Source organism: Sminthopsis crassicaudata, chromosome 2 (genome assembly GCF_048593235.1).
Source record: "Sminthopsis crassicaudata isolate SCR6 chromosome 2, ASM4859323v1, whole genome shotgun sequence".
Taxonomy (NCBI): domain Eukaryota; kingdom Metazoa; phylum Chordata; class Mammalia; order Dasyuromorphia; family Dasyuridae; genus Sminthopsis; species Sminthopsis crassicaudata.
This window is the reverse complement of record NC_133618.1, coordinates 149,393,538-149,417,823: the sequence shown is the minus strand read 5'-3', so window position 1 is coordinate 149,417,823 and position 24,286 is coordinate 149,393,538. Positions and strand designations below refer to the sequence as shown.

General features: G+C 35.3%; 1 protein-coding gene across 1 annotated transcript in view; it reads left to right on the top strand.

Annotated features, from left to right (window-relative positions):
* Positions 1-3,844: 3,844 nt before the first annotated feature.
* The window catches only part of BUB1 (BUB1 mitotic checkpoint serine/threonine kinase), a 52,176-nt gene continuing 31,734 nt past the window's right edge, over positions 3,845-24,286 (top strand). The window contains exons 1-13 of the mRNA XM_074287670.1: positions 3,845-3,971; positions 8,816-8,875; positions 9,116-9,254; positions 10,652-10,848; positions 12,622-12,665; positions 14,243-14,334; positions 15,116-15,168; positions 15,267-15,451; positions 17,890-18,041; positions 19,516-19,904; positions 22,591-22,646; positions 23,751-23,876; positions 23,968-24,078. Coding sequence (XP_074143771.1) covers positions 3,946-3,971; positions 8,816-8,875; positions 9,116-9,254; positions 10,652-10,848; positions 12,622-12,665; positions 14,243-14,334; positions 15,116-15,168; positions 15,267-15,451; positions 17,890-18,041; positions 19,516-19,904; positions 22,591-22,646; positions 23,751-23,876; positions 23,968-24,078 — 1,630 coding nt within the window. The 5' untranslated portion in view covers positions 3,845-3,945. The remainder of the gene's footprint in view (positions 3,972-8,815; positions 8,876-9,115; positions 9,255-10,651; positions 10,849-12,621; positions 12,666-14,242; positions 14,335-15,115; positions 15,169-15,266; positions 15,452-17,889; positions 18,042-19,515; positions 19,905-22,590; positions 22,647-23,750; positions 23,877-23,967; positions 24,079-24,286) is intronic.

The window sequence follows — 24,286 nt, the reverse complement described above, 5'->3', positions numbered from 1 at the left end:
GATTTCCTAAATCTATAAAATGAAAAAAAAAAAAAAACAGTTGAAGAATATGACCTTTCAAAATTCAGGAAAGGTCCTAGGTAAAGAAAAGGAATAGACATTTCATCGAGCAGAGGGTTAGACTGAATTTTTTTAAAAAATCTGAGTTCAAGTCCCACATCTGACATATACTGTCTGTAAGTCACATAGCTATTATTATTATTATCTAAGACCACAGAAAAGATACCAATCTGCCTTAACAGAGGGACTTTCCTCACCTACTACTTCCCTATGCCAATGAAATCATAAGGCCAGTTCTAGTCCTAATGAAAGGACTTTAGTTGGTTACTATAAGGAGAGAGAAGTGAAGAATAGAAGATCAATCTATGAGTAAGAAAAACAGGCAATAAAGAAAGTTCAGTCAATATTTCAGGAAAATCAGCTGAAGAAAAAGTTATCCCACTTACACTCAGGTCAGAGGCCCTGAATTAGAACCCCTGTTCTGCTATTTACAACCTTGACTCCCTTGGGGAAACCATTTTACTTCTCCTGGTCTTTATTTGTAAAAAATAAAATAATAAATGAAAGGATTAGACAAGAAAGGCTCTAAATCTATGACCTTATAATCATGGCCCTGATTATTACATGGGCAACTGAGACAGAGCACTAGGATATAAACTTCCCAAAGTTGCTCTGTTTTGCTATGCAGAGATCTAACTTGATCCAATTGTCAAGTTATATAGCCTTACCATTGAAGTAGATTGGGGAAACCAAAGAAGCCTATCCTCTTCTCTGCTTACTTGTGTCAAATTTATACAGAATGTTTGCATTCAAGTTGATGCAGAGAAATAAAAAAATTTTAATCATTAAGGAGATGAATATTGGTTATGTGATCAATTTTGACAAAGTATTGTCATCTGTTATAGAATAGCTTTAATCAGTTGATTATGTTACTAACCTAACATGGACAATAGAATAGAACAGTATCCCTAAAAAGAATTTCACTTATCTCTACTTTTTGAAGTTCATTTCAAGCAGCAGGAAGTGTGTCTTCTAAGCTAATATTTGTCAATCCAAATTACTCATCTTCTCTTGTAAAACTGCTCCTTTTAGAAGGAAGAGATAGTAGGTCAGTGTTTCAGTTAACGATCAGATGTGGTAAGAATCATGTCTAAAGCAATGAAACAACTTAGAGTTTAAAAATAGACCTGTGGCTTTATTGATGTATTATGGGTATAATTCTGAAGCAGTAGTTGAGCCATACATTGAGTACAGAAAGGGGTAAGCCCAGTCAACAGCCAGTAAGTGCCTCTAGTAAGTGCCAACTGTATGCCAGGTAATATGCCCTGGGACAAAATATAATCTCTACCCTCATGAAACTCACCCTCTAATGAGTGAATGAACAATTAAGAAAATATATAAAATAGGCTATGTATAGAACAGATAGGAAAACATTAAAAGAAAAGCACTAGAATGAAGAAGGGTTGAGAAAGAATTCCTGTGCTGGGAACCTTACTATATCCTAACTCAATTTTCAGCTTATCTTAATCAAGCTAAAAGATAGTATGAATTCATCTCTGAATTATTTCTGTGTTGCATGTGACCAGGAGTTCTGTGTGCTGAGCAAGGCAGGGCTCGGCTGGGAGCTTCCAGAAGTCTTAAGACAAGGGGCTGGAGAGGCAGTGGGGGGAGTACAGAACAAACATTAGCTAAGCTACTATGTGCAGAGCACAGCCAAAAGCATTACATGGTTATAGATTTATCTATTTGTAGATTAGAATAATCTTTTTCCCAGAGTTGATTTAAAAATCACTGAATACAAGATATCCTCACTTGAGAGAAGGAAACTGAACCCTGAAAGTTAGTGACATTTTAAAGGTCACACATCTACTTAGTGGTAAAGTTAAACTAACAACCAGGTCTCTTGAATCTCAATCCAGAGATTTTTAGCTCTATACCCTTGTTACCTTGTTAACTTTTGAAATTTTGATAGTACCACTTTGGAGAGGGCATATAAATGAAACAACTTGATATCAATAAGAACTCATTTTTGAAGGGAAACTTATGGCTAAGCAACACTGTGCCTGTGACAGAAAAGACAGATTCTCTCACTTTTCCAAATCCACTCTAACCCTTCTCCCGTAGCTTGTGGCAATGGCCTCCAAAAGAAGAGCAGACAGTAATTTGAGGCACCAAAAGAAACAGCAACAAAGCAAGGGGACGGAAGCAAATAGCAAACTGCATTTTGATGTTATTATAATTACTACCAAACCCTTGGCACATTCATTTGGGTAAGAAGCAGGTTAAACTGAAAAGAAAATACAGGAAAATGAGAATTCAAATTAGCTAAAGTTGGAGTGGTATAAGGTAAGGCAGATTTAGTGACACAAGCTCCAAATCCAAGCTAAGGATTATGATTTCTTTTTTGCATTTGAATATTGTTATATCACCCAATCAGAAATTGCTATCTCTGATTCTTATGTTTTCTGTAAAAAAAGATTAAAGAAAGGAATACTGTCTGATTCTTTTACCTAGTTACAGATAGAAACTTTGGAGAACAAAAAGATTCTTCCTGTTTTCCCTTATTTTAGATCTTGGGCACAGAAGTGGAAAAAATCTCAGGTAGAGCAAGGAAACTGTGAATTAGGGAGCAAAAGAATTATATTCATTTTATGGATGCGAGAATAGCAAAAAAGCATCATAATAAATGCATCTATAATGAATAGACCTAGTCAGTTCCAAAGAATGTAATGACTCTTATCTTCTAAACTTTTTTTGGAATTTTAGGGGATCTGCAGAAAGATTCCGGGAATAGGAGACATCCTCAACAACTAATTAGGAAATTGCATTTGGTTTTAGTTAAACCATGGTGTTAGAGAGCAGTCGGCTGTGATGAAGACAATGTTGGACTCGAAAGAGAAGGAGGAAAACCCGGATTTAAATTCTGACTGTAACTACGGACAAGAGCCTTCTGAGTGGTTTTATTTGTAAAACGGGGTTAACCACACTTGCGCCGCCGGTAGATAGAGGACCGCCAGGTAACACAGCTGATAGTGTCAGATCTGGAGTCAAATCTGCACAGAGACACTAGCTGTGTGACCCTGGGCAAATCACTCCACTCCGTTTGCTTAATTTTCCTTATCCGCAAAATGCGCTGAAGAAGAAAATAGCCACTACTGGAAAACTCCAGATGGGGTCGCGTCAGACGGCACTCACGTGACCGAATAGTGCCATCACCTATAGATACAGGGTCCTCCAGAGAAAGTGACAAAGTTAAAATGCTCTCAGTCCGTTATTTACTTTAAGTGGATCTAATATCCCCAGAAATCATTTAATCGTCACTAAAAAGTTAATAAATTAAAAGTCTGCCTTTCTCCTCTCTCCGCACATCCCTTGCAAAAGCGAGCCCCCCTCTCTTGGCTTCAGCTTCCTCTGGCACAAAATAAGGGGGATCTGGACCACCATACTACCCCGTCCCATCCCGCGCGAGCGGAAGCTTGGGGGAAGCACCGGGACTCTGCAATCACGAGTCCGTCTGGCACTTGCAGAGTTCCTTAAGCTCTCTAGGGCTCCGTGCTTCCTTCTGTAACGCGAGAAGGTCAGAGTAAAAGGCGCGCTAAGTGTCTTCTACTCCTACCTGAGATACCCTAAAGCGTTAAGGTTGAGAAAGAAGAAGCGCTTTCACTTTCCAACCAAACGCATTCACTAGGGGGCTGTACGCAAGCGCAGACAGCCTGTGCCCATAGGCTAGGACGAGGGCGAGACTAACCGAGGAAGAAGCCCCTCCCAGCAACGCGATCCTGATTGGCTAGGTGCAATTTCAGCACTCAGCCAATGAACGCGCCGCGCTGGGAACGCTCGGGATTCGGGCTGCGCCTGCGCGGGAGATTTGAATCCGGCCGGTGGTGGCTGCTGTCGCAAATTGTGTCTGTGTGTGGGTTTTGTGTGTGTTCGTGTGGGGACATCATGGACGACCCAAAACATGCCCTGCTGTGAGTTTCTGGAGGTGGGGGTGGGAATATTAAGTCGAACGATGGGAGGATGGGTGAGTTTCGTTCTTAGGAGTAAGAGCCGGTAGCCCCCATTTTACAGATGAGGGAAACTGAGGCCTACAGAGGATGGAGCGTCTCGTTCGGTTTCACGCAGGGAGCAAGTGACCGGGCCTGGATTCGAACCCGAGTCTCCCCTAAGTTCACAAAGGCTTGCGCCCTATTAACAGTCGAGGATTAGGCTTGGCGGCCCTGTCTGGCAGGGCGATAGGGGCGGTGGGGGCCGGGGCTGAACATTTGTTGTTGTCAATGTCAGAAGCACTTCCTTCTCCCGCCTCCCCCCGCCGGAGTCGTTCCCTTCGCGAGCTCTGCTGGGGCACGGGCGAGACATCCGGGACCTTTAAAGGGAAGGTGATATTGATGGCATAGCAAAGGTGGGACTGGATCAGGGAGAGACTTGTCCACTGCAAAAATGTAGGCCTGAGGTGATGAGGTCTACACCAGGGAAATGGTAACAAAAAAGAAGGCGGAAGAATCAATGAAATGTTGATGTGCTCTGAGAAATGTAGAAGAGGCGGCTTTGGAGAAACCTTGTAAGACACGCATGAAATGATGCAAAGCGCATTGAACTAAACTAAGAGAACATAAGCATCTCTTAATTAGCTTTCTTGCCAGGTACTGCTAAATACTAAGGGTACAAAGGGAGGACAACATGCAAACCGCTAAGTAAAGACTATATGTAGATATTTGGATGTGGCTCCCTTTGTAGGTAGACACAGATATACAATTATATACAATTTCAGGAAAAAAAAAAAAAAAAAAAAACAAAGTTAAGGACTTTTAAAGATTTCTTGCAGAAAAAGATAGAATTTAACTTGGGGGCTTGATGGAAGTCAGGGAAGCTGAGATAGGATTTGGAAAGGGGAGAATTCCAGGTATTGGGGAAAGCCAAAGAAAATACTTAGAATCCAAAAGCGGAAGTGTCTTGTTCAAGGAACCACAAGGAGACCAGAATCACTGATTTGGGGCGTATATTGAGGGGATTGTTTTTTAAAAATCAAGAAAGACAGGAAGGGGCAGGTCATGAAGAATTTTAAAAAACAAACAATAAGGATCTCATATTTGGTTCCAGAAGCAATAAGGACCCAATGGAGTTTAATGAGTAGAGGGGAGATGTGGTCAGAGATCCAGGCGTTCGGAGAATTCGTTTGAGTGGCTTCAGCCGGACTGGAGAGGGGAGAAAGTTAGGGCAGGGAGACCAAACATTAGTTCAGGTGTGGGGGGATGAGCAGAGTCTCCAGGATGGCAGCAGTGACAGAATAGAGAAGGGAACTTATATAAAAGATGTTATAAAGCAGTGGTCCTCAAACTTTTTAAATAGGGGCCAGTTCCCTGTCCCTCAGACTGTGGGAAGGCCAGACTATAGTAAAAACAAAAACTCACACTCTGTCTCCGCCCCTCAGCCCATTTGCCATAACCGGCTGGCCTTATAAACGTCCTTATGCCGGCTGTAGTTTGAGAACCCCTGTTAATATAAAGAAAGAATCAACCCGTAAGAACTGTGAAGAGAGGTAGAGTAGGTGACATTGAACTTGGGAACCTGGGTGACAGAACCAAATGTAGTTCTCTACATAAGAGGGAAGTAAAATTGAGAGGAAAAATTAATTCTGTGTTGAACATTTGAATTTAAGATTGGGACATCCAGACAGAGATATCCAATAAGCAGTTAAAGATATGCAACTGGAGCTCAAGAGAGGTTAGTTGTTTTTCAGGTATGTCTGACTGTGACTCCATGTGGGTTTTTGTTGGCAAAGATACTGAGGAGGTTTGCCATCACCTTTTCCTGCTCATTTGACAAATGAGGAAACTGAAGTAAACAGGGTTAAATGACTTCTCTGAGGTCACATAGCTAATAAATGCCTGAGGTGGTATTTAATCTAGGTTTTCTTGACTAGACCTAGGACTCTATCCACCTGGCTAGAGGTTAGGGCTGTGTAAATCTAAAAATCGCCTGCATAGAAATGATCATTTATCCATGGGAACTGCTAAGATAACCACACAAAATAGTTCAGTGGGAGAAAAGGACCCAGTACAGAGCTTTGAGGATTAACCATAATTAGTGCAGACATAACAAAGATAGGGATCCAACAAAGGATATTGAGAATCAGATCAGTAGGAGGAAATACATGAAAGAGCAACTTCTTGAAAACATAGTAGAAAAATGCCCAAAGTTTCAGAGAAGTCAAGAAGAATGAGGATTGGAGAAGCGTTGAGAAATTGTTGATAATTTTGGAATAGGCAGCTGCAGTTAAATGAAGTCAGAAGAGTTGAGAGTTAGAGAAAAGGCAGGGAAGGCACTGTTAGTAGACCTGCTCAAGGAACTTAGACACAAAAGGGAAGAGAGATGTGATATGATAGGTCATAGGAAAGGACAGCAAGAAAAAGTTTGACATGGGAAGGAGGCGCATAGGCATATTTTTTATAGGGTAAAGAAGTGGTCAGTAGATAGGGAGAGATTGGAGAGAGAGAACAATAGAAGGATCAATTTGCAGTTATAGTGATGTCTATCAAAAAAATGAAATGTAGGGAGTAGATCATCTCCAAGATTCCTTCTAGCTCTAAGATTAAAGAAATATTTATTGAATACATTCTTTGTAGAAGACAGCATATGCTAAACTCTGGAATGGGAATACTAAGATGAGGAAGGAATAGGCCCTAACCTCAAGGAATTGATATTCTAATAGTGAAAAGAGGAATATAAGGGATACTGCCCCAGTTCCAAGTCCACCCTTACCCTTAGCCAGCTGATATGTGAGGTCTATTATGCTTTCATAATATTATGTGAATACAAATAGCAATAGACTAAAATAGATTGTCATAGAGTAATTGCATCAGGTAGGAGAGGATATTTGGAATGGCTTTATGAAGGTGCTATAGAATTCTAAACTCTTAAAATTGAAGATTTAGACTAGAGATAGTTGAGTAGAATGTTCCCAAGTAAAGGAAACAAAGATGTGGCAGAAGAGAAACTATTATATCATTAAAAAATACTTTGGGTGATTCCTTTTGTTTTTAACTTGAGTAATTTACCAGTAAAAGGCCCTTTTGTCTCCCCTCCCTCCTGCCCCAGCTTTTGAACTCTTCTTTGTAAACAATTAAAACCAATCAGTACAGTGATAAGACTCTCCTTGGGAAGAATAGTCATTAATCTATTCTCCCGTTCCAAAACTAGCCATTTTAGTTATTCCATGTCCCTGCTTTTGTTCCTATATTTATTTACATTATTTTAGTCATTAACTATAAATGAATATGTGTGTATATGTTATTCTTTTTTTTCTTACTGTTTCAATTTATAAAAATCTTCCTATGTTTACTTTCTTAATATGTTTATTAGAGGCAACTAGGTGGTTTCTATGGATATGGTGTTTCCAGGACACCAAAAACAATATTAAATAATATGATTTGGCTGAAATATAGATGGAAGTATAAGAGAGTAGAAAGTGAGTTTGAGCTTAAAAATTCAGGTTAACTAAATAGCTATAGATCTGAAAAAGTTTGGAGGCTTTGTTAGGCTGCAAGCTCATTATAAACATGGCAGTCAAGAAAACTTTTGAGCTAAAGAGGAAGTTAGCTTTGGCAGTGTCTAGTCATTGGACTTGGAATCAGAAAAATTTAAGGGTGCAGGCTTTCACTAGATTGGTGACCCTTCATCCTTAGGGTCGAGAATTGTGGGAAAGATCAAATATGATACCCTTGTACAAAGGATTTTGCAAAACTTAAAACACTATTTGAATGCTATTACTTCCAAGACTAGGAAAGTGTCATAATCAGATCACATCTGGAATATTATTTTTTTAAAAGTTATCAATCAATTGGAAAATGTCCAAGATCTTGACAGTTGCCTGAAGTTTTTGCCCTAGGGAGATCTTTTGAAGAAACTGAGGCTAGGTAGCCTGAAAAACAGAAGACTTATAGGGAACATCATTAGCTATAATATGTTGGGGATTATTATTTAGTAGGTCGGACACTGTGGCCTCTGAGATTCGTTCCAACTCTTTAGCCTCGAATTAACCTCCAAATTTCAGTGACACTCCATTGCCTGACACAGAAAGGAGGAACAATTTATGTTAGTATTCAAGGCCATATATCATTTGACTTCAGTATACCTTTCCATCCTTCTCACACTATTTCCATATATATCTATGGTCTTTTTGAGCCAAACACAGCTACACCTTTTCTCATGTTGTCTTGGTTTTCATACTTTTATTTTTTTCTCACATGCTTGAAATAGGTTCTTTTTCCTTCCACCTATGGAAATCTCTTTACGGACCAAGTATTAATTCCTCCATGAAATGTTTCCTATTTTTACTGACATCCTTATTCTCATTTGAAAGTAGTTTTCCTTTTTAATTTTTTCATGATACCTCAGACTCCTCCTTTGTACAATTCATTCTTCACCTTGTAGTATTATAATTTTGTGAAGTTTTCCATAGAAAACCATATTTTTCACATTTCTTATGTCAAAATAAAAAATAGCAAGATATTTGGGCATCACTGAGGGTCAGGTACAGACCAGAGCAGAAAAGAAGCATTGTTTTTGTTTTTTCCGGGAGTGCAAATCTGATATTAAGACATTTGATTTTAAAGTAATACTTTCTCACTGAATATTGTCTTGAAGTATTTTTAGTTAATTGTATTTTGGCCTAATTTTTAAACTTGCATTTCAAAGTATATAAATAATAAGTACTACACAAAATCAAGACAAATTTTTTTTTAACTTTTACTACCTCACGGTGATATCTTGTTTTAATAATTTTTTTTTTCTTTTTCTTTTTTTTCTTTTATAGAATGTTTGAGGCCCATGTACAAAACTACAGGGGGGATGATCCACTTGATCTGTGGGAAAGGTTAGTATTCAGTTTACTTTTATCTTTTTTTTTTTTTTCCTGAGGCAATTGGGGTTAAGTAACTTGCCTAATGTCACACAATTAGGAAGTATTAAATGTCTGAGGGCACATTTGAACTCAGGTCCTCTTGATTTTATGGCTGGTGCTCTATCTACTGCACTACCTAGCTTTCCCGACTTTTACCTTTTAAAAACAAAGAATCATAAACCTTAAACATTTTTTCAAATACCCTTATTTCAGATACGTACAGTGGACAGAAGAGAATTTTGCTCAAAATAAAGAATTTTTATCAGCACTTTTAGAACGTTTAGTCAAGACATTTTTGGATAAGAAGAGGTACCACAGTGATCCAAGGTTCATTAATTGCTGTGTAAAATTTGTGAGTATGTTGAAACAAAAATGTCAAGATATTTAATAATAGTGCCTAAAATTCTAAAGTTATTTATTTTTAATAAAAGGACTTTTTGTCTTGGTCGCCAATGTTTTTCTCTCAATTGTTCATAGCAATCAAGAATATTATAATTACTAAGTAAAATTTATTAAATCAAAGTAGACTTGTAGAAAAGATGAGAAGTTGGATGGGAAGAGAAACTGTTCTGTGGTTGGGAGAAGATGACTGAATATAGATTTCATTAAGACTATCAGAGTCACTTTTCAACAATGAGGTGATTCATACCAATTGCAATAGACATGTGATGGACAGAGCCATCTGCACCCAGAGAGAGGATTATGGAGATTGAATGTAAATCACAACATAGTATTTCCACTTTTTTTTGTTGTTGTTGATTGCTTATTTTTTCTTTCTTGTTTTTTTTTTTTTTTCCCTTTTTGATCTCCTTTTTCTTGTACAACATGATAAATGTGGAAATATGTTTAGAAGAACTACAAATGTTTAACCTATATTGGATTACTTGCTGTCTAGGGGAAGGAGGAGGTGGGGAAGGGGGGAGAAAAATTTGGAACAAAAGATTTTGCAAGGGTAAATGTTTAAAACTATGTATTTTGAAAAATAAAAGCTATTATAAGAAAAAGAAGAATATCAAAGTTTTTAATTAAAACTAGTTAAGGTTAGGAAAGATTAGGGATGGATTAGAAAGTGAGATAAGTCTAAAATCTCTATAAATAGTTTAGTTCAAAGTATTAATACCTAAGATTATGGGGAGAAGACTTAATAGGTTTTTTGATTGTAGAATAAAAAAAATTGTAAATCAAGCATAAGATAACTAAAATCAAATCGGTGAATAAAGGGGCCTGTTTAAAAAATCAAGGTGAAGCAATTCAAATCTTTGACTTTAGAATGGAATGGCAAAGGCAAATCAAAGACATGATCAGAATTTTGAAATATTTTGAAATGCAAGTGAATGAAATGATAAATACATTAATTATATTAATAATTAGTACCCCGATTTACCAAATCCCAGGATTACTGGGACTGGGCGGGAAACTTTTGAAAATTGACAGCAGAAGTTTTAGGACAATTTAAATTACTACTTCACACAACAGATAACAAATTTGTGACTTTCATCTCAAAAACTTAGTATCAGGAAGAATTACAAATAGAATTAAGCCTTAACGGATATTTATGGATCATAGGAACAGAAGTGGTAAAACTAAGGAAACTTGGAGTATATTTAACTTTTAAGGTTGACATTAGGGATCAACTATGCCCTATAGCGTAACACTTAGGGTCTTTGGCAATAATATCAGGCAAAATGACATAGTAATTCCTATGTTATAATAAAATATCTGAAGTTAATGTTTTGCTTTCTAAACTAGGCTGAATTTAACAGTGAACCTCATCAATTTTTTGAATATATGCACAGCCAAGGGATTGGTATCAGGTCATCTGCTCTGTATATAGCTTGGGCTAAGCACTTTGAAGTTCAAGGAGATCTACAGCATGCCAATGATGTTTTTCATAAAGGAATTCAAAACCAGGCGGAACCTACAGAAATATTGTATCAACAGTACAGGTAATTTATCAGATTTCTAAATCTGCTTTAGTTAAGCACTATTTTTTGTAGCACTATCCTCCACATTGTGCAATACAGTACTCATTCTTAGCAAATAAATATTGTCTACATATCTCAAACATAGATGTTGCTTTTAAGTTAAATTAGATTGATTCTCTTTTTTAGCTATATGGCTAAAAAGTATGAAGTGAGCTATTTGAGCAATTCTCAAGGATAGAAAAAAATTTTTTAATTATTATTTTTTGGGGTTAGGGCATTTGGAGTTAAATGACTTGCCCAGGATCACATAGCTAGGACGTGTTAAGTGTATAAGGCCGAATTTGAACTCAGGTCCAGTGCTCTATCCACTGTACCATCTACTGGCCCCTCAAGGATAGAATTTTAAAGGCACTTATGAAGAAGGGAAAAGTAACCAAGATTTTAGTGGCCCTCTTAAGAACTTTTTTTATACCTAAAAATCTTGAGAATAGTTTATATATGTATCAGGGTATATATTGACTAAAACATGAGAAAGGAACTTTTGCAGACAATTCTACAACAGAAGCATATTAATAGTCCCACAACTGACTTGGAGTCTTTAAAACCCACTGTTTGTCACTAATTACAAAAAGGTATTTAACCTACTACAACAAGACATATTCTTAAGTATTCTTCAGTAATGTCTATCTAATATGTACCACAATTATAAAATTCCTTAGTTAACATTAAGTTTTCAACAATAAGTGATCCAAACAAGAAAATTTGCTTGCTAAAGGTCATGATACATGCTCTGAAGAATTCCCTTTAAGCAGTACTAAAGATACTCATTTGTGGAAGAGATGCTGATTACCTTGAATATTAGATCTTCTTGGGCAAGATATAGTTTTTCAAAGGAAATCTACTTAACCTTTCTCATTGCAAAAGCAAAGCAAATGAAAAATTTATGTTGCCAACATTATGACATAAAGTTAAGCAGAAGCCCAAATTGATTAGGACATAACTTGGATAGGCACTAAAGATGGCACTAAGATGGGTCCAAATTGAGTAACAAGAGTGACAGTATAGAACATTCAGTGATCCCCTGAGCTGCTTGTTGATGCATATACTTAATTTTTTTACACCAGTATTCTTTTGGGTTTTTTACATGGCTGCAAATGATATAATGTGACCATATGAAACAATTCCATATTTCAGGTGGACCAAAGGATAGTGAGGGGACATAAGTAGCCTGCAACATATTGCCAATGATAACTTGTATGCAAAAAGTTAACTCTCTTTCAGCTCTAAAACTGTGATCATGTAAGTAACAACAACAACAAAATCCAGAGTGTATATGATTAAAAAAAGAATATTTGACTAGTAGTATAGCAAGAATAAGGAGCTATAAAAGATATGTGAACATCCAAGATGCTGAACCACTAACTAAAAAAAAATAATAAAATAAGAGGAAGACCTAGCACTTTTGATAGATTACTTATGACTATTTTTAGAGAAAGTCATGGACAAGACTTGCATAAGATGAAATATGGAAGAGTTGCAATCTTTTTTTGTTAGAGTACTCATGGTGATAAGACTCATTAATAAAGCCATTAACCTATATGGTATAATGAACAGTTGTAAAGTCTGTTTATTCCAAAGCAACCCTATTATTTTATGTCATATTTACACAAATTTATCAGTATCTCGATAGGTCTGTTTCGGTTTCAGTTTCCTTTTAACAACAATGTATGTTCAGAAGTGATATCTACCTTGGACTAAATTTTATTATTGACTCCTACTCCCTTTTTAATTTAGTTTATTCCAGAACCGATTCACTGGAACAGCTTTGCCAGCTCAAGGTAAAATTATTTTTTTCTAAGTTGAAGTTCTTACTAATTTACATAAAAATAGTCTTTAATACCTAGAATGCTATACTAGGTGAAATAGGAGAATACAAAGTAAATATAGGTTCTTTCCCTGTAGCCAGCATTCTTTAAGAACAAGGAATACTCCCATAGTTAGCCCTTACTTCATAGTTAGCTCAGCAAGTTTAATTGTAAAGTTATTTAGTTGTATAATGGAAAATACCAAAAGTGTGTCTGTGCTATAGTATTATTTTCCTGAGATATAGTTCTTGGGAACCAGGCAAGCCAAAAACGTAAATGATTTCCACTACTGAATAGAAAGATAGCCCTAAGCAAAATTTTAAAATAGATGAAATTAATTTAACATCCTTCCAATTCTCTTTCCCTAGGCATCTGCTGTTTTTGTGAAACTCCCCTTTCCTCCAATTCAGTATCCCATACTTGTCTTTCCCCTCAGAGTCCTTCATGTTACAAAATGACCTAATTCTTTGGCCCCTAAAGTCAATCTCATTTCCTTAATGAGACTGCTCTAATTCCCACAAAGATTTGAATGACTGGTAGCTAGCACTTTAATCTTAGAGATTTTTATATTTCCTTAAGATGCTTATTAGCAGAACTAAATCACTAGTTTGGGGAATTTTCCTTAAAGTAAGAAAAAAAATTCAGGTTACATGTGGGAAAATATTTTTAGCCGTAAGGAGGGTAAGGGATCAGATGCTTCTACCAAACTCATAGGCCAGCCTTACCTGGGCATGTGCTTTTAGGTTTAGTTTCCTTGGATTTAAAAGCAGAGGCAAGAAGAAACTAAGGAGCAATCTCCTAAATACTAATGAGATAGATTTTCAAAAGACTCACAAATTGGTTCTTTTGGTTGGTTGGTTGGTTGATTTTTTTTACAACAGACATTTGTCCATGTGGATTGTCTGCATTTGTTTTATATATTTCATAGTATTGGTCATTTAATAGTTACTTGGTAAATAATTATTGAATTGGAGATCCCTCAAAAATGAGAAGTCAGAAAAAATCCAAATCTGTGGATCATACTTTTAAAAAAATTCTATCTCATTTCTGAAATTTAATTCAACAAATATTATATAGAGAAATGTACCAAAAGATACTAGACTGTATGGGTTACTACAGAGCAAACAAAAAAAAAATTTACAACTAGATATACAAGTTTGTTTAGTTCAAATTAAATAATAAACTATGTGTTTTAAGTGCTACTTGATAATGAATAAATTCATCTCCTTGTAGAAAAGACCACATTTCAACAGCAATTTCAAAGTGGCCTGTATTGTTAGTTGGAGCTTACTAAAAAATTTTAAACTTTCATCCCCTGCAGTGATTAGAACTAATTAGAAGAATGGTTAGACTGATTAGAAGATAGTCTCTAGGAAGCATTCACTAAATAACGAAAGTAGTTATTTGGCCTATGACTAAAAATGAGCAATGTGTGAATAGTTTATGGTCTTCCTTGTCAAATTTATTGCAAATATATCTCTAATCTTTTGTTTCATAGCTTTGCTTCTTATGAGTTTTTAATTTGACTAACTCCATTTCTTTTTCTTCAGAACCTCTTCGCAATTCTCAAATATTAAATCAACTGACAACAAAAAGATCATTTCAAGGAAATGGTGACCCAACTTGCATTCCTAAAAGTCAGGTAGCAAAAATAAATAAATACATAAATTTATTATTTAGATTCATGGGATAACTAGTAATTGTATTACCCAAAGTTGCTGGCCATTAAGCACTTAATAAAATATAGAAAATATAGGAGACTTTTGAGAAATTTTTTGCCTTTGGTAAAGTTTTAATTTGTAGCTAATAAGAAATTTATTGACATTCTGAGATTACATATCATTATTTTATTGATTGGTGAAAAACCTGCCACGAAAAATATAGTTAAGTTATTGCCAGATTTTGGGGAGGAGAGTATTTAATCCAGCAGATAAAGACAACAAGTTTACACTCCAGTCCAATCAATATCAATTTGATACTCAGGAGTGTTAAATTCATTGCCCAATACAGATGCAAATCTCATCCCACTCCATGCAGTCTGAACAAGATTATTTTAGGTTTGTTTTGACTTGATTTAGCTTTGAGTTTGACACCACTGTGATAGACCATTGCTAGGATTATGTATTAATGGATGTCTTAAGAGATTTTGCATACCCTTCTTCCACATCAAGTGATGTATTGGATTAATTTTTATTGTATATTTGGTTTCCTGAGGCTAATGTCACAAGTGTATCTTTATTGATTAAAAATCTCAAACATTAGTGGTAATATATATTTGAATATATACTTGGTTTAAAAAAAGGTACTTGATTTTTTATTAGTTTCAAACTATTTGGCAGAGTTGGTTGTATAAAAATGTATTTTAATACAGAGAATCCATTTGTGTATGTGTGTGTGTGTGTTTTTGTTTTTGTTTTTTTTAGGGTTCATTTCCTTCTGCAGTGCAGTCATCTACTCACAATAAAGAATCAAAAATGCAAGTATAATCCATGCATTAAATAATTGGTTTGCTTTAGAGAAAAGCAGGATGAAATATACAGTAATAAATGTATGCACCATATTTTTCCATTACAGAGAACAACGTATCATCATTTCTAAATCAGGCTATTCAGTCCAGCAATCTTCTCTGGCATCCAAAAGTGAAATCAAACAAATCTGTATGTACTGCAAAGATAAGCTCATTTGTGGCGATTCAGAGTTATCCTTCGAGGAACTAAGAGCTCAGAAGCATATGCAAATGAGAAAACAGAAAGAATGGGGTATTTATTATTGTGAATTTTTTTTATTTTTTTGGGTTTTTTACTTTCTATTCCTTATCTTAAGAGTAATGTGATCCAGCTTATATTGCAATTGCCTCCTATATGAGAACTTGCAGAGAGGAGCTCTCAGTTACTGTCAAGAGAGCTAAAGAGCAGTCTCCTAAATACTAAGGAGATAAGCAGTTAAGGGTGCACTTTAAGATTCGGCTTGTGAGATTCTGACAATTTCCTAAGTCAAACGAAGTAAATTTCTTCCCATATAGTGTATTTTGTTATAGACTGAGTATATTGCTCCTATCATAGTCATGCATATTAAACACTAATCCTAAGCTAGATTAATTTGTCACATCAAATTGGCCACAATGTACCCATCTCCATTGTTTTAATTATGAGAAATCTGTTTAAATCTAAGAGAGCTCTAAATCTGAGAAATCTCCAGTATTTTAAATCTGAGCTTTTTTCATAAGTAATCTTAATAATCATACAGTGTCCAAGCCTATAATAATGGTAAAAACAAGTGACTTGTGGCTTTCATATAGCTTTTCCACATTTACTTAATACACTGCTTTCTTCAATTTGAGAGAATAGTTACTTGAACTGGACAAGGAGCAGTCTAAGACCAGTAATATCCAAGATTTTCATCAAAATTAATCTTTTAATCTGACTTTGTTTAATTGATGTAGTCTTTGCATCTTAGGGTTTGACACATTCTATATTTTCCACTTCCAGTTTCATCTGTGATACTCTTGGTTTGGTTTGATTTAGTTGAGTCTTATTCCAAGAGTTTTATGGATTTTTATCCTCTATTTTACATAAGTTTATGGGGTGATCCTCATGTAATCTGTTATTATGTTCCTCTGTACCATTTTATACTGATATTGCCCATTACTACTAACATTCTCCTTTTTTAAAGATCTTGGATAAAATTCTTGGATAGTCTGAACTTTTTTGACTTGAGTGCAAAAGTAGTATACAATAGCAAAAGAAATGTTTGGGCTAATTATATAAGAATGAAGAATAACAAATGGACAGCCCATGTCCTCTGTAGATACCCAAAAAACATAAAAAGCTCTAGTAGAATGTGTTGGGTAGATCATCTATAGAAGATATGCATAGGAGTTCAGTTAGGAAGATGGGGATGGGCTGCTATCTGTAACAGTAGATAAAAGTATACACAAGAATAAAATTCTAACTATATTGAAATATTTAGGGTCTTATGAGTTCTACAAGTTGTATTCTTAAATCTCTAGATAAATTTTTCTTTTGAAGAAAAGATCTATGATTAGCATCTAAGTTCATGAGTGTTTTCCAGGGTAAATACTGTTAGCAAAGAAATAAAAGTGAACTTTTACTTACTCTGAGAATTGGGGTAAAACATAAGGGTGAATCAAATCATCCTTCTTATGTACAGTCTATGTATAGTAATCTTCCCCTCATATTACAGAAACCTTAGATAGAATTTGGAATTTATTGTGATAACATGAATTTTGGAGGAAGTAAAAATAAAACTACTCCTATTTCAGTGACCTTTGGAAATGTGAATCTGTTGTATTCTATTCACTATATTGTGGTTTTTCCTTCCTTCACCCTCCCCTACTTCCTGCTGGCTCTCCTGGTTTGCAAAAATCATCTCCACTTCTAAATCAGTAATCAGCAACAAGTAAGCCTAGATTATGGAGAGCAAAAATGTAATTTCTGAGTAGGATAACTTGAGAGGTCGATTGGCCAGAGAGCCAGCCTTAGAGTCAAAAGACCTAAGTACAAATCTCTTCCTCTGACACCTGCGAACAACTGGAACCATGGAATAATCACATGATTTATCAGGGCTTCAGGCAATTATCTTAAGATTATCAGTTATAGAACATTGTGATCTAAGATTGGTACAAGAAGTTTTCATGCTGAATGTTCCCCACAACTGATGAAATCATATGTCTAGAACCTCCTCTCCAAAAACCCAAGTTAAATAACAGAATATTAAGTTACATATGGCATTCATTTGAATTCAGAACTATAAGTACTAACAAAAGTTAATCTGTAAATAGTTGCTTTCCATGTTGTAATCATTCAGAAATGATTCTAAACTGGTCTTTTAATGCACATAACCATTTTCCTTTTAATTCTTGTGGAGGAGTCGGTCTCACTGAACTTGTACTATATATGCTTTTTCTCAAGAACTTGTAATATATATGCTTATGTTTATAGCAACTATTCTTAAGTTCATCCAAATTTGTTCTTAGAAACTTTAGTATGTGGTTATTGGATGAATAAACATATGTGTCTGTCTATGTGTGTGTGAGAGCAGCACAGAAATTACTATAGCTTAAAAAAAAAAAATCTGTCCTGAAAATCATCTTTGAACATATACAATTATGTCTTAAGGACTCCATCTTGCATATAAGACTTTAAATTAATTTGTTTTAATGTATTTATAAATCTAGTGAATGAAGACAAAGAATACTTAAAAAGGAAGGAAGCCGATGCTTTTGAGGACCAACTTTTAAAACAGAAAATGGATGAACTTCACAAGCAGCTGGCTGAAGTGATGAAGACATCACAGGGAAATACAGCTACTCTCCAGGGTAGATCTGAGGTAAATTCAGCTAGGCAAACATTAACCATCTATTACAAATGGAGCCCTTTGGCTATAATGATAAAAAATGAAAGCATCCCTGCCCTCTAGCTTAGTTGCACAGGGCAAAAGTGAGTGAGCTAAGAATGTGCACAGATGAATGGTTTTCATAGTAAAATAAATGGAAATCTGGGGCCAGAAAAAGCACTGATAACTTTGGGCTGGGAGAATGAGGGGAGACCTTCCAAAAGAGCTGGTACCTGGGCTTTTAAGGAAGAAAAAGATTCTAAAATGTAGAGAGAAAGGCATGTGGCATTACTGTTCTCTGACCCCCAGAATTATAATTGGCAACACTATTCCATGTCAAAGACTGAGTTTTCTCCTAAAACCAAAATTGGTCTTTAGTGTAAAAAAGCTGTTCTCTATTTTAACATTTACCAACTCTTTTATTGGTTGTTAACTTTCATAGTTTCAAAAGTATTTTTAATCCAATATGCCAGCTAGATTTTTTTTTCTGTTTCAACATTATGTCACAATTTAGAAAGAGGTCAGGTACTGAGATAGCAATAGTTACAGCTTCTCCTGAATTCCTCGGTAACAAACAGTAAGGGTAGAAACAAAAAAGATTCTAGTTTGACATGTGTTTGAACTTAACACATTTGAGTTGAGGTGTTTGATTAATGTTATCTTTGGAAGAAAAATGAAACAAAGTCACCAATTCAAAATCTGTGTATAGAGAAGTGTAGATAACACACATTACACAGTTGAGACACAATAGCATAAACATAGAGTGCTGGGCTCAATCAGAAAGATAGATTTAAATGGAGCTCTGAAACTAAATAATCGTGTAATCCTGGCAAATTACTTCATCTTTGTGGCTTTACGGCACTCTCTAGGATTTACCTGCAAAGTTCCTTGACACTGACAAATGTTAGATTATTCTCATATTCATATAGAAGCTATTCATAGATTGTTAAAGCTGGGATGGATGCTAGTTTTACCTGTACTTACCAAAATTGAGGATCTAAGGGGTCAAGTCATATGCCTAGGGTCATATGACTGCCTCAGCCCTCCTCTTTGCAACTAGTAATGAAATAATCTGAATAGAGCTTTTTTTTTTTTTTTTTTTTTTTTGCTGAAGGGAGATAGATTAATTGCCAGGTGTCTATGATTGAGAAGATGCCAAAGTTATCTTCATACATGGAGAAGAGCAGATGGCTATTCTGTTAGTTCCTTCTAAAACTATCCAAACCCCTTCTTTCTAAAAGTTGTCCTCATTTCCTCAGAATGTAGAATTAAAGCCAGTGACACAGATTTTAGTAACTAAAACAGAAAAAATTAGAATTCTTTAAATCCAAGTTAATAGCAACAAAGGGAAGTGAAAATATCCAGTAGTTTAAGGCATTTGTTCCAAGGAAAAAAATATTCTTTATAAGATTAAAATATCTCCTTAGTAATTTAAAAATTAATTTCTTTTTAAAATTTGCTTTAAAAGGCTCATTCAGTATGTGTGAGGTCAAGTGAAAATTTGCCAAGAGAATCAACTGGACCATATCAAGCCAGAAATCATCAGCCCTCAGTTAATCCAAAAGACCAAAAGCTAATGGCATCCTCTGTTGTGCAACTCCCAGCACAGACTATTCCTACTACTTCATTATTACCAAGGGTCCATCAAAATGTTAGCTGTCCCATCTCTGTGAGGCCCCAGTCAAGAACAGACTTCCCACTTACAGTATGTGGAAAGGATGCCAGCAAAATGCAAGAAGATCCTGGAGAAGATCAAGATTATCAGCAAGCACAAGCTAACAAGAACAGCATGAATATTATGCCTCATCCTTTTCAGAAGCCCTCTGTGTCTTCCCATGCTCTGGAACTTAGAGAACCGTATGTATAAAATAGTCTTTTTACTTTTCACATTTATAAAAATAACAGTTGCATTAGTGAATGACTAGATTATTCTAAAATCTTTTCTAGTTTCCAAGATTTACTGTAAAAGAAACTTAGTGTTTACTGCAGTTCATGGTTCCTTCTTAAACCCAACTTTCTCTCCACATTAAAAGTCAGCTTGATACTTCTTGATATTTACTGAAGAAAATCCAACTCTTAAACTAAAATGATCTTTGCTTGGTGGTATTAAACTTGGATATGTAGAGATAATTGTTAAACCACATAAAAGTGTCTGATGCACAATCTCTTCATACATGTTTCTTTTAATCTCCTGGGGGAATTGTGTGAAATTAATATCTAAGATGCTCTCTGCCAAAGTAAAACCATATAATGTCTTAGAGATTTTAATTTTGAGAGATTCTGCAAGTTGTTTTTAACTTATACTTAAGAGATTTCTGATTTTTATTAATTATTGAAATATGTGATTGTCATTTGGTTTTAATTCTACATTGTATATATCCCTGAGGAAATGGGAACAATTTTTGGCAAGAAGAGAAAGGATTAGGCCAAAATCCTGAATCTCCCCTAGAGCATGCCATTCTCCCTTTTCTGTAATCTTTCTCGCCTGCTACTTCAAGCATATGTCTTATAGAGCCCCTTTATTTTCAATAGATTTAAGCCAAAAGTATTTTTGATACTAGCAATTAAAAGAAATATATCCCCAACATTTTTTCTTAATTTTTTTAAACTAACCTTAAAATCTACCAACTAACTAGTAAGGAATCCTGGACTCAACTAGCCCCAACTCTCACATCACTGATACCAGCCTTCTCCATGTGGAGCTGCAGTCTTGCCTGGAAAACAACTTTGTGTCACATCTGCCTCCCAGCTTTATTCTCACAGGACTGACTAGCCTTCTTATCAAATCTTGTATTCCACATTACTGCTTCAACCCTAAAATTTCCCTCAGTTACAGATTTCAGGGATCATTATACTTCTACACTAGCAAAACTGCGCAGTGTCTTTCTCATCAGAATGGTTACAGTTTTATCTCCAGAGTGACTTGCCACAGTATTCCTTTTCCTATATTAAAAAAATGTGGTATTTTTATGCATCAGTTTATAATTATATATAGCAATCTATATTCCTTATCACAGAGTAGAACAGAAGATGAGTGAAAAGACAATATAGTAGCTATCGAGTCTAACTCATACCTGAACAGTACCTCCCTCTGTGGCATATTAAAATCTATTCAGCCTTAGCTTGACTATTTTTTGGGAAATGAAATCCAATATCTCCTAAGTTCTCCAAAGTTCTGTTCCATAGTTTTTCTAGATAGCAAAACAAAATCTGCCTCTGCAACATCTATTTTTTATTACTAATTCTACTCCCTAGGGGAAAGTAGAGCAACCTAATCTCTTTCACATAATAATTCCTCAGATACTTAAAGGCAACTCATGTCTCATTTAATCCCAAAATCTTTTCCTCTCCAGACTGTAGCACCTTTTTTCCTTCAATTATGTTCCTATGACATTTCTTAACATTTTTATTCTAAATTTCTAAAAACAAAGCATGTATGTCTGGAGTGGTGCCCATTTCCCACACATCAAAAGGAGATTGTGTGTACATTCTTTTGTTCGTAGCAATTGATTGATGCTATTGAAGGAACTCTCCTAAAGTCATATCATTTGTCTCTTAATTTGTTGAAAATGATGTGGGACAAATATTCTGAATGTCATTTTTATCTCCTGGTCACATTTATTTTTGAAATCTGTGAACCAATAACTAAAAAATTAGGAAAGGAATTCAAAAAGCTTTTTAATGATATAATAGGGAATTTAATTCACTGAACAATTAAAAACTTTTCAATTTCTCTTTATGATTAGTTAAATTAGAATATATTTTTAATGAAGTTTTGGGGGAGTTTTTCTCCTCTTGATTCTATATCCTTTGTAAATGTACTTAATCATTTTGGATTAGGAATGTATTCATATACCAGACTAATTCTGGATTCTGGAAGTATCATTGGAAATGCTATAAGTGATGCTTAATCACTGGTTTTGAGGCTTGCATTTAATACCCAATTCATAAAGTATGTAATAGTGTATAAATCAGAGATATGGCACATGAAAGAATCCAAAGATTTGAAAATGAGTTTCACACAGTGAGCAATCTAGAGAGACACATGACAGTTGTGAGCAGGCTGCAATGTGTAATCCATAAAAAACTTTGCAGGAGTAGAAAGATAGAAAGAGAAATGAGGGATGATAATTGGACAACCCACATGCTCCCTTCTCACCCTCACAATGACAGGAGAAAAGAAGGAAGGCCTCTAGTACATAGGGTGTACCTTCTATGACAAATTTACAGGAGAACACACACAGAATGGACAGACATAGACGTTAGAGGAAACATTTTTCCTTTACTGTTAGAGGAAACATTCAAATTGAAATAACACATCTGTTTGAATATTTAATAGTGGACATTTTTCTCTGAGAGACAACATTTCTATTGATTCAGGTATATTTTCGAATGTTTAAAAAGTTCACTCTCTGGTTTGGAATCAAGAATGGCTGAAGGAGGAGGAGTTTATTACTATAGTCTGACCACTTCTTTCTTGAGAATTTATTTAATATAGTAATTCTTATACTTCAATTAACTTTTTTTTTTCTTTTTCCATTAGATATGTGAATAAAAATGCTTATGATTCAAGGCTATATACTGGACCACAGATTAAAGGTAATTACTCATATAATCAAATTTACTTATAAAAAGTTATTTCCAGTTCATTATTGACTGCAAATGGGTCTGTTTTGTGGCAAAGGAAAAAGAAACCTCTATCTTTCAGGTAGCCTTGGGCCTGGATTTAATCTATTTAGAATTTAGGGGTTACTGTATATTTTTGTATGTTTTTTTGTTGGAGGTAATTATAGGTCTTTACATACAAGATAAACTTTACTTAACAGAATGTGCAGGATAACAAAGCACCCTTTCCCCTCCTATATGAGTCTTTCTACTTTGTCAGTACAATGCTCAATAATCTCACAATTTGTCCCCTGGACCTGGAACATTCTTCTTCCTCACCTCTCTGACTTAACACCATTAGCTCCTTCAAAACTCAATTCAAGTGTCAACACCTTGAGTAAATTTTCCCCGACTTCCTCAGTTAAATGTTCCCCAGTCCCAATTTACTTTGTATATTTCCTCTGTTCATCTATTTGTGTATGTGCTGTATCCCCATAAAAGGATATAAGTTCAGGTTCAGGGAGAGACTCATTTTTATATTTGCCAGGCTCTTAAGAATGCCTGCCTGTTGGAGGTACTTAATAAGTGATCAGTGTGAAAAATATGGGTAATAAAAAACAATGGGTGAGAGGCAGGAGATGAGACTCTTTTTAGCTCTACTACTAGCTTGCTGCAATTATAAGCAATTTCTCTATGCTTTTATATCCTTGTCTATAAAACAGATAAGAGTTTATATCCTCAGAAATGATGTAAGATTAAAAATAAGAGTCAACTCAGGTGAGTTTGTTAGAGCTGAAGATGGCCTTAGAGCTCATCTACTTAAATCTCCCTATTTTGCTGGTGAGAAAACTCAGAGTAAAACAGACATATGCCCAAAGTTGTGTAACAAAACAGTGGCAGAGAGGAGACTGGAGCCCCATTGTCTAAGATCTTGGCCCTCTTTTTTCCTCTATGAAAGTGCCTTGAAGAAAAAATGCTGTGAAAATGAAGGTTATCAGAGTAATAGTAGCAAATCTTTGCTGAAAGTTTTTATTTCCCTTCATGATTTTGGTGCTGTTCTGACAGTTTCTTAATTGTTTCTTAAACAATTTATATTAGCTGAAACATCTTCAGCTTTTGGTGTAACTACTTCTCATGTAACACCCAACACATCATCAGGAATGATACAGGCTACACCATCAAAAGTCCAGCCTTCACCCACAGTTCACACCAAAGAAGCTCTAGGTAAGGGAACTTTTAGACTACATCTTGCCATGGATTAATGAAAATTATTCTGCAATCATTTTGTAATTAACGTTTCCTTTCTTCTTTTAAGGTTTTATAATGAATATGTTTCAGGAAACTTCACATCCTGAAGTTTCTGTTGAAGAAGATAAACTTTCCTCTATGAATCAAGATGATGATATATTTAAGGACCATTCCCAAAGTAATGACTTCCTTTATTCATTTCATTAGATATGGATTGATTGAGTTTACACTGTATTAAGGTCTATGGGGCATATCAAGAATTATAAAGACATAGTCTCTGGTCTGGGTGGAATTACTGTCTAGTTGCTAAGGCAGGAAACTAATAGGAGCAGCTAGGTGGCTCAGTGGATAGAGCCCTGGGCCTAGAATCAGGAAGACCTAAATTC